The 10,123-nt window shown below is 52.8% G+C and overlaps 3 protein-coding genes across 3 annotated transcripts; all 3 read left to right on the forward strand.

Moving 5' to 3' along the window:
* On the forward strand, positions 1-3,151 carry acuF (phosphoenolpyruvate carboxykinase PCK1). Its single transcript, XM_025638757.1, has 5 exons — positions 1-137; positions 557-979; positions 1,104-1,179; positions 1,232-1,432; positions 1,734-3,151. Exons 1-5 carry the CDS (start codon positions 103-105, stop codon positions 3,075-3,077), a joined length of 2,079 nt encoding a protein of 692 aa, XP_025488393.1. The 5' UTR covers positions 1-102; the 3' UTR covers positions 3,078-3,151.
* Positions 3,152-4,569: 1,418 nt separating this feature from the next.
* On the forward strand, positions 4,570-6,742 carry BO82DRAFT_435290 (cytochrome P450; the record flags this gene model as incomplete). The annotated part of the gene is made up of 5 exons (XM_025641015.1): positions 4,570-4,650; positions 4,751-4,901; positions 4,971-5,030; positions 5,089-5,724; positions 5,797-6,742. The coding sequence occupies 5 exons, from the start codon at positions 4,570-4,572 to the stop codon at positions 6,465-6,467; spliced, it is 1,599 nt and encodes a 532-aa protein (XP_025488394.1). The 3' UTR covers positions 6,468-6,742.
* Positions 6,743-8,618: 1,876 nt separating this feature from the next.
* Positions 8,619-10,123, forward strand: BO82DRAFT_357633 (putative mitochondrial dicarboxylate carrier protein). The gene has a single exon (XM_025636068.1). The coding sequence runs from the start codon at positions 9,006-9,008 to the stop codon at positions 10,071-10,073; it is 1,068 nt and encodes a 355-aa protein (XP_025488395.1). The 5' UTR covers positions 8,619-9,005; the 3' UTR covers positions 10,074-10,123.

Here is a 10,123-nt window from a genome sequence, read left to right on the forward strand (position 1 = left end):
CCCTTCTCTTGCTACCCAGTCGGGAATAGTCTACGTTGATCTAGAGAGGCTTAGAGCCCATGCCGAGAAAAGGGAGGGCTTCCTTCCCCCGCAATTTCCATCATGGATCGTATCGTTTACCCATGTCCTGTACTCCTGTAGGTTAATCGCCTCTAGAATCCGCGCCGGATGGTTGGCTATTCTTGAGTTCAAACAACGTCATCACTTCCGCATCAAAACTGTCAATTGATGGTCAAGAGAGAAAACTGACTCTGCGCGTCCGTGGGAAAAGCTGGGAATAATCGCATTCAGCTCGTAGGATTGACTGTCGGTTTCGTAATAGAAAATGCAGGGGGCCTGTTAAATACCTCGTTTGCAGAATGGACGGCTTTGAAGATCTTAAGCCTGTCACACCGATAACTGATACTCGAGTATCCTTTTCTTTGTTTTTACCTCTCGAGCTATCAACTCAGCCCCTCCCTGTTGGCCTAGATTGAGACATTAACGCACTATCGGTTGATAACGCCTGAATTCTCATTTCTTGTTCCCGATCCTGCTGTTATTCCCTCACTTCTAGTTGGTGCATCCGCGCAGAGCTTCCGGAACCACTTCGTGCCCACATCTCAGATCTCGGAACAAGTCGGACTACACCGAGAGGCAATTCTGCCTGTGTTTCGACTGTTTCGACTTTCCACGATAACCAACAACCGCTTCAGCCTTCAGCCCGGTCCTTAGCCCCGACATCTTCCGTGGAACTGTGGAGAAGGCCCATTTCTCCAAAGATCCAAACCTCCTTGCGACCTGAAATCGCTGCCATCATGGCCCCAGCTGGAAACATTCATATACCCCCCGTTTCCCCCGTCGATCCTGGTCCTCTCTACACAGATTTCTTTCAACAGCAAGTTGCAAAGCAACGAAATAATAACTATCATTCTACCTCACTAAGAAACATGGTTGCTGCTTCTGTTAACCGCACTGCGCTGCACCCTGGTGGTGTTCAGTATGTTTTCCCTTCTTTCCTTCCCTTGGTTTGGTCCTTGTCATGGTCTGCTGCTGTGTCGGTTGGCACATGGCAAGGTCCTATATGTTGTCGACCAAGGTCGCTAACTTGGATGACTATCTAGGCCAGGCAAGGGTCACACTGAGCTTGAGGAAGAGCTTCACGAGCACGCCCACATCGACTACGACCGCGTTGCTATTGTACGATCTGTTGCGCCTCACCTCCCATGAAGCATAGCGCTAACCCAAACAGATCGCCAACCCTGCTGTTCCTGCTCTCTACGAAGATGCTCTTGTCTACGAGACTGGTACTGCCATCACCTCCAGCGGTGCCTTGACTGCATACTCCGGTGCCAAGACTGGCCGTTCTCCCTCCGACAAGCGTATCGTCAAGGAGGAATCGTCTGAGAATGAGATCTGGTGGGGACCTGTCAACAAGCCCATGACTCCTGATGTAAGTTCTGGCCCGGCGTATAATCGCGCATTGCATCCCCCCTTTCCCCCTGCGTGTCGGCTGGCTGCGGGACCAAGCCAAGCTTTAGGGCAGAGATCATGGCCGCAGTGCCACGGTAGCCCCGGAAGATCAGCAAAATGCCTCAAATCATGTCATGGTCTGAGAGGCATTCTCGATCTTCCGACTGCTGTGCAACAATGGTTTTCATTTCTGCCTGCGCTTGCGTTTGCGGCCTGGAGTAGATTGTCACACTGGTGACGTCATCCGTGTGTCTTCAAGTTAAGCTAATTCGCGTCCCCAGGTCTGGCGTATCAACCGTGAGCGTGCTGTCGACTACCTTAACACCCGTAACCGCATCTATGTTATCGATGGTTTCGCCGGCTGGGACGAGAGATACCGCATCAGCGTCCGTGTTGTCTGCGCTCGCGCCTACCATGCTCTCTTCATGCGCAACATGCTCATCCGCCCCTCGCAAGAGGAGCTGAAGCACTTCCACCCCGACTATGTCATCTACAACGCTGGCTCTTTCCCCGCCAACCGCTTCACTGAGGGTATGACCTCTGCTACTTCCGTTGCCATCAACTTCGCCGAGAAGGAGATGGTCATTCTCGGTACCGAGTACGCCGGTGAGATGAAGAAGGGTGTCTTCACTGTTCTCTTCTACGAAATGCCCGTCAAGCACAACGTCCTTACTCTCCACTCCTCTGCCAACGAGGGTGAGAACGGTGATGTTACTGTCTTCTTCGGTCTGTCCGGAACTGGAAAGACCACTCTGTCTGCCGATCCCAAGCGTGCTTTGATCGGTGACGACGAGCACTGTTGGACTGACCGTGGTGTCTTCAACATTGAGGGTGGTTGCTACGCCAAGTGCATTGGCCTCTCCGCTGAGAAGGAGCCCGATATTTTCAACGCCATCCGCTTCGGATCCGTCCTCGAGAACGTTGTCTTCGACCCCATCTCCCGTGTTGTCGACTACGATGACTGCACCCTCACTGAGAACACTCGCTGCGCCTACCCCATCGAGTACATCGAGAACGCCAAGATCCCCTGCTTGTCCGAGAAGCACCCCTCGAACATCATCCTCCTCACTTGCGACGCTCGTGGTGTTCTTCCTCCGATCTCGAAGCTCACCACTGAGCAGACCATGTTCCACTTCATCTCCGGTTACACTTCCAAGATGGCCGGCACTGAGGATGGTGTGACCGAGCCCCAGGCCACTTTCTCTTCCTGCTTCGCTCAGCCCTTCCTTGCTCTTCACCCCATGCGCTACGCTACCATGCTCGCGGAGAAGATCTCGCAGCACAAGGCCAACGCCTGGCTTCTCAACACCGGTTGGGTTGGCGCTGGCGCCACCACTGGTGGCAAGCGTTGCCCTCTCAAGTACACCCGCGCCATCTTGGACGCCATCCACAACGGCTCCCTCAACGAGGTCGAGTACGAGACCTACGAGGTGTTCAACCTGCACGTGCCCAAGTCCTGCCCTGGTGTTCCCTCGGAGCTTCTCAACCCCAGAAACAGCTGGACCGCGACGACGAACTTCAAGGACGAGGTCAACAAGCTGGCCGTGCTCTTCAACGAGAACTTCGCCAAGTATGCCGACCAAGCTACCAAGGAGGTCATCGCGGCCGGTCCGGTTCCTCAGTAGATTGTTGCTTTTCTTGTTCGCTGATTCCCTTTGGTTTATCATATCGCATGGCGTGCTGTGTTTCAAATATTGGGTCATATGATTTTTTTCTTCTTCAGATACCTGAATGTGGCTTTGTGCCGATCAGCGGAGGAAAAATCGCGCTGAAAATGGCTGTTCTGATTTTGGTTCTGTCCAATACTGGCTGTTGGCCTATAGAAAATATATTCCGTTCTAACCAATTCTTTCTTCTTTCTGATGTAAAAATAAACTTTGTTCCATGGGGCAATTTCCGACCCTCTAGCATGGCAATGATGGACTGGGACTCTAGTAATGGATCCCTGACACCAACATTGAAGTTGCGAGGTGGTTGATTGATCGTGGGATCTTCGCGGCGGGACTCGTCTCCCTCCACATTTTACCTTCCGGCGATACCTCTCCCCCCTTTCAGCATCTATCCCCCTCCCCCCCAAGACAGCATCAAATCAAGATTCGCTTTGCGGGTCCTTTACCTGAGGTGGTAGTCCTTGTGGAGAGCAATGGGTGGGCATGCGGGCGCTAGCTGAAGCGCCTCCGACATTCACGACTGTTTATGGAAGATGCGTCGACAGCACTCATCCTCAAATCATCTCTTGAGCACCTGGTATGTCATCCTCAATCGAATACACCAAGCCAATCCTTGCAGTAAAGGCGCATACTGAGAGTTGCACAGATTATCTTGCTTCCAAGCCCCGTGCCCCACGCAAGGAGGCCGCTAAATAGTTCGCGTCAACGCGGGATGCGGCCAAACCAAATTTCTCCGAGCCATCCCTCGATCGAAGACAGGGGTGGATCCGTGAACCACTGGGGTAATGTACGTGTGGGACTTCGATGCAGGAACAAATTCAGCATGCACCATGTACGTTGCATCTCCGAGTTTAGTTCTTGCGGCTAGACAAGATCCGACTTTGCTGGGGATAACCATAATGCGACCTCACTCTTCGACATACCGGAATACGACCTGTGAGCTAGTGCTCCAACATGCCGTGCCTGTCGATCGCCTCCTAGCTCTCTCCAGCTGTCAAGGGGTGAATGCTGCCTTCTGAGCTGATACGTGCCAGACATGTAGTGCCCTGTCTGGTGTGTGGCCCTTACTGAGCCTCAAGGCTTTTCTCAAGGTGCCAAAGCAAGGATACTTGACTAGTCCGCTTACAACTCTCTCAACGTGAAAATTGGGTGGCCCATGGCCACTACCAGCCTTCGAGCGTCCTCCAAGGGTTGCCTCCTGTTTATGCCATTCCCGCCTTCATGGGAACCCCTCCGATTTTCCGAATACGTCTTTGCATTCTCTATTGTGTGAGAGAAAAGCACTCTCGCGCGTAAGCCTTGCGCCACCAAAATCTCCTTGATCTGTCCTGGAGACTTCGCGTCGCGTCCGCGCTAAACTGAGATACAACACTTCTCTTCAATCAAGACCGCCATGGGAAAGAAGTGTGCTGCATAGAGCTTGACATTCAGTGCATGCATAAACGTCATGGACGCGAATATGATTGCATCTCATTCTGTGTTTTCGCTGCCTCTGGGGCTGATGGGAGTGGGGGCCGTTGTTCTCGCGGTAGGTCAATATTTTGTCTTAAGCTCGCCTGTTGCGACATGGAGATACAGACTACGTGTTTCTTGGCGAACTCGCGATCACGCTGACACTGAACTTGCAGCTCCTGGTGTACGGCGTATACCAGGTCTATTTCCATCCTCTGGCCAAATATCCTGGCCCATGGCTAGGCAAATTCACCGAGGCGGGGGCGGCGTATCATGCCGTCAAAGGAGATTTGCATCTACATATCTGGTGGTGCCACCAGAAGTATGGTGAGTTTCAATGGATCTAGTGACCTTTCAATGGAAAGGAGTCTTGAAGTGCTGACTGAGCATGTATAGGGCCGGTGATCAGATATACGCCGAACTTGGTGATTTTTAATACAGCAAGTGGAATGAAAGGTGTGTTGCTGCTATGCAGGAAGATCTACTTTGGTTTGTGGGCTAATCTGAGGGAAAGATATCTACGTCCGAGGCAAGGACCTTCGGAAAGATGTCCACTACGGTGTCATTCAACTCGGCACCAAGAACCTCCTCACGGTCACGAGCCCCACGGACCACGCTAGACGAAACAAGATCATAAGCCCTGGGTTCTCAAGCACGGCAATGCGCGAATTCGAGCCAAAGTTGTTGGCACATGTCCACAAATTCTGCAAATCGCTATACCGCCCTCGACCCCAAGGAAATTCGGATAGTTCCTGGGGAGAGCCAATGGTCATGTCAGACTGGTGCAGCTATTTTGCATTCGATGTGATCACGGAGTTGGTGTTTGGAAAAGCGGTTAACCTACTTGGAAGCCAGCAGCACCGATGCACTGTGTACGATATCTCTGGTATGATGAAGCGGCTGTCGCTGTTGATGTATGCGCCGTACGTGTTTCTTGGTCGACTGGATCGGAAGTTATTCCCCGATGAAATGCACGGAATGAAGCGATATCACCGGCTGGTAAACACGATGATGGCAGATGCGGCAAGCATGTCAGGCCATGTGTTTAGTCGATTGACGACTGCGCGGGATAATAAGGTGAGCGCGGGGACGGGACCCGCATTCGGCGATGCGGACGTCTACTCGGAGGCCGCGATGTTGGCTGTTGCTGGTGGGTCACACATAATCCATCCCTTTTCTCCTCCTCGTCTAGCTCATGACTTGCTGATGGCATGAACAACAGGGTCCGACTCCACATCTGTTTCGCTCTGCGCCAACCTGTTCTATCTGGCGACCTATCCCCATGCCTACGCCCGCCTCGCTCAGGAAATCCGCTCGACCTTTCCAACACTGGAATCAATCCGCACAGGGCCCCTTCTTCTCCAACAGTGCCCCTATCTGCACGCTTGCATCAAGGAGACACTCCGGATCTCCCCCGCCGTCGCCGGATGTCCCTATCGCCGGGTTGAGAAGGGAGACACCATTGTTGTCGACGGCCACGTTATTCCTGAAGGCTGCAGTGTAGGTACCGGGATCTACAGTATTCATCATAATGCAGAATACTTCTCGCGGCCAGATACGTTCCTCCCGGAGAGGTGGCTGACAAGCAACGATGATGATTCGCTCGAGCAAGCGAGCATCACGACGGCCGCATATACACCCTTCTCACAAGGGACGCGCGCTTGCGTCGGGCGGCACTTGGCACAAATGGAGCTGCAATTAGCACTAGCGTGCTTGATCTGGCAATATGACTTCCGCCGGGCGGAGGGCACTGTTGGGGAGATGGGAGCAGGCAATCGCGACAGTGGGGAGCTCGGGCGGTCGAACCCGCATGAATTTCAAATCTATGATCACATCATCAGCCAGAAGAGGGGGCCGGTCCTTCAGTTCAGGCCGAGGGAATCTTCCCAGTAGGATGCATTGGCAGGCTGGGGCGGAATGGCAGTCGGGCTCGGGAGACAAGGCGGGCTGTCCGGTTCTACATGAAGGTAAAACAAAACGAGAACAACGGGATATGCCTTATTTTATTTGATAACTGTTGGAGTCTTGGAGTTTTTGATACGGAGTCCGAACCCAGATATGTGAATATGTGTATTGATGTATAGTGTGGGAGTTTGTGGTTTCAACTTCTCAATCAGGCAGTCATAACAACAATGCTAGAATTGTTGGGAAGACGAACTGGGCAGCGGCCTACTTCATACTTACCAAATGAATCATTGAGAACATGGTGCGAAGTGGATCCCTTCTGCGTACTAGCGATCCTTAAAGAGCCAGGCTCTGGGAAGATAGATTCCTCCGACATGACAGTCAGTATCCACCGATAATCGGCTGTTTATTCACCCTGATCGATCCTCGCCCTGGCCCCTAGTGGAGCGAGCCAGCAGCCTGGGAAGGGTATGGTCAGTGCGCGGCATGATCAATCGCTGTCAGGGGATTGGTCTGGGTTCAAACGACTGGACCGTCCGGACGACTGTCCTCCTAGCCTTAAGGATGGCTTGGTAGGATTGACACAAGATTCATGCCGTAGCCCACTCCTCCCGCCCGAAAGACATTACCGAGATCCGCCCAGTGGCTCACCATCTCCCGTTCCGGGATCCCGAGTGTGATTTCCCTCCTGCGTACTGTACAGTACCTCCGGTGCTAGGTGACGATAGGGGTCTGTCCGGCAGCTGCTCGGTGTGAGTATCGTACCAGTTACGGGTATCATTGAGGTTGGGTTGGGAAAACGTTGAGATGGAACAAAGTAGGAGATGGTGAAGATGGTCTGTTCTGTCTAGGTTATAATTCTACTTCTATGATGTTTTCCTCTGATGTTGTACTATGTTCGAACAGTAACTGACTGATATCTACATCAATCTCCTTTGCTATCGTAGTGCCCTGACCCTAGCCGCCCGCATGTCCTGGTTCTGGTTCGATGGCTGTGATGTTCACGTTCACACCGGACTAAGACCAGGAGGAGACCTTCTCCGGATTTTCTACTGCTTGGTTCTTCGGGGAAGGAAACCGTTGGGATTTTGGAAAGAAGAAGCGTTTCAGGTAATCATCAGTCCGATTATCGGCAGTATCAGATAAATCGGGAGGTGTGATTTTCTGCCTGATGCACTTGATTGTAGGTTTGAGAGATGATGAGGAGGAGGAGGAGAATGCGGGAAAGAAGGGCGGGAAGCGAGGAGGGGAGCAGCGGAAGATGCGGAAGAATATTGACCAGCTCTGGTGCTTGGGATGTCATGCTTGAGCCAAGAGATTCATATGTATGGAGTCTAACCTCGGGCCTGGCCGGGGTTTCCGGGGGTTTCTCGTTAGGCGCTGGATGCGGTTTAGTGGCCGATTATGTAGTTACTGGGAGCTGAGTTCCCCACTCGGTGAAGTGCCCACCTGCAAGTATGAGAGATGATCTTGCAGTAGGTACAGTAGGGCGGGACAGGGCAGGTTGGGTGGATGATGGGGGAAACGGTCTCTATGGTTCTTATGTTCTATGTATATGTGCCATATTGCTGGATGGGTGATACAGTATGAAACGATTACACCAAAATTAAGGATGAAGACTGTAACATGAGCAAAAAGAAAAAAAATAGATGACGTTGCCAGGCTCCCCCGCATTTTCCAGCTGGCGGGCATCATGCAGTAGCTGCTTGGTGCAAAGTACAGGTACTTGTACTTGTTCTTACTGTACATACTTGGTGGATACTGATCCATTTGCCAATCAGGTATTGAAAGATAATATGATTATTATGGAGATGGCTATTCGAAGAGAAATACGACTAAACTACCACCCCGTAAATCTCCACCAGAACTGTACTGTAGGTTCCGATGCCCGAGTAGGACCCATCCATCCATCACTGTGACTGTACCAGACTCTCTGTACCACATCCCAACCAGCCATCCATCGATGGTGGTTACTGTGCCGGCCTGGCAGTGCTTGCCTTGATCCTCTCCTCTCCTTCTACTCACTTTGCTTAAGACTCACCCTCCCTGCTCCCTGTCCGTCTTTCCCCGCGACATTTTCCTTCTCCTCATCCTCCTCATCCATCATCTGACCAGGACCTTTTCCATCCAAGTTATAAATAAATTATCCGCCGCCGCCTCCTCCTCCTCAAGCTCCCTCTTTACCCCCCACCCCCCTCCTTTTGCTTGCATCGCCTTCTTTCATCCACGGTAAGTAGCTTCGGCTTTCCCCTCTTGGCTGATCCCCGGATGGTCTTGTGAAAGTGCCTGGCCAGGCCCCAACTGTTTTTGCCTGGGGCATTGCCTTCATACATTGATTGATTCCAAGCTTCTTTGTTTCCCCACCCCGCTTTTCCTCGTGTTGTCTTAGCTTTATATTCATTCCCTGCCGGTCGTCTCGACATTTCATTCAATCGGAGCAGCATCTTCTTCAGCAGCATTGACCATTGATCCTAGACACTGACAATAACCAATAGGTCTGGAGTGAACCCCGACTCCTCCCTCACCATGGCTTCGACTACAACCACCACCACAACCCCAGCTGTTGCCGCCGCCGCCGCCGCCGCCAAAGAACCTCAGCCCGCCATGGACTTCCTTCATCACCCCTACACTCGTGCGGCGCTTCCCTTCGTCAATGGTGGTCTTGCTGGCATGACCGCCACCGTCGTCATCCAGCCCATTGACATGATCAAAGTCCGTCTGCAATTAGCCGGCGAGGGTGTTCGCACCGGACCTCGTCCCTCGGCTTTTGGCGTCGCTCGCGACATCATCGCGTCGGGCAAGGTACTCGATCTTTACACTGGTCTATCTGCCGGACTCCTTCGTCAAGCCGTGTACACTACCGCCCGCCTGGGTTTCTTCGACACCTTCAGCAAAGCCCTCAACAAGCGCGCAGAGGCTGCTAACCGGAAGGTCACCTTTGCCGAACGCGCGGGGGCCGGGTTGACTGCTGGTGGTATTGCAGCCATGATTGGCAACCCAGCCGATTTGGCCCTGGTCCGTATGCAATCGGACGGCCTCAAGCCTCCCGCAGCGCGAGCCAACTACCGCTCCGCCCTAGACGCGCTTGTCCGCATCTCCAAGTCGGAAGGTGTTCCAGCCCTGTGGGCCGGTGCCTTGCCGACAGTCGTGCGCGCGATGGCCCTCAACGTCGGTCAATTGACCTTCTTTGCGGAGTCCAAGGCTCAATTGAAGGCCCACACCAATTTGTCGGCCCAGAGCCAGACCTTTGCCGCCTCTGCGATCGCCGGTTTCTTCGCCAGCTTCCTCTCGTTGCCATTTGACTTTATCAAGACTCGTCTGCAGAAGCAGCAGAAGGATCCCTTGACCGGCAAGCTGCCGTACAAGGGCCTGCTGGACTGCGCGCGCAAGGTGGCGCAAGAGGAGGGCTGGTTGCGATTCTACCGCGGCTTCGGCACCTACTATGTGCGGATCGCTCCTCATGCGTTAGTTTCCCCACCCCCAAGACTTTCTTATCGCGTAGTGCTGTCACTAACCCCGCGGATCCACCAGCATGGTTACACTGATTGTCGCCGACTATCTCAACCTCATCACCAAGTAGTGTGTTCGAGGTGATTTCCGAAGTGGTTTCTTATTGAGTATTTCCTTTTTCTTTTTTTTTTTTT

This window comes from Aspergillus uvarum (genome assembly GCF_003184745.1).
Source record: "Aspergillus uvarum CBS 121591 unplaced genomic scaffold BO82scaffold_59, whole genome shotgun sequence".
In the NCBI taxonomy this organism is placed as follows: domain Eukaryota; kingdom Fungi; phylum Ascomycota; class Eurotiomycetes; order Eurotiales; family Aspergillaceae; genus Aspergillus; species Aspergillus uvarum.

Bases quoted from the DNA above. Each gene is read 5' to 3' on its own strand.
- acuF (XM_025638757.1), top strand. From the start codon at position 103: ATGGATCGTATCGTTTACCCATGTCCTGTACTCCT. The intron at 980-1,103 runs GTATGTTTTCCC...ATGACTATCTAG, and splicing joins CTGCACCCTGGTGGTGTTCA to GCCAGGCAAGGGTCACACTG. The intron at 1,433-1,733 runs GTAAGTTCTGGC...TCGCGTCCCCAG, and splicing joins ACAAGCCCATGACTCCTGAT to GTCTGGCGTATCAACCGTGA.
- BO82DRAFT_357633 (XM_025636068.1), top strand. From the start codon at position 9,006: ATGGCTTCGACTACAACCACCACCACAACCCCAGCTGTTGCCGCCGCC.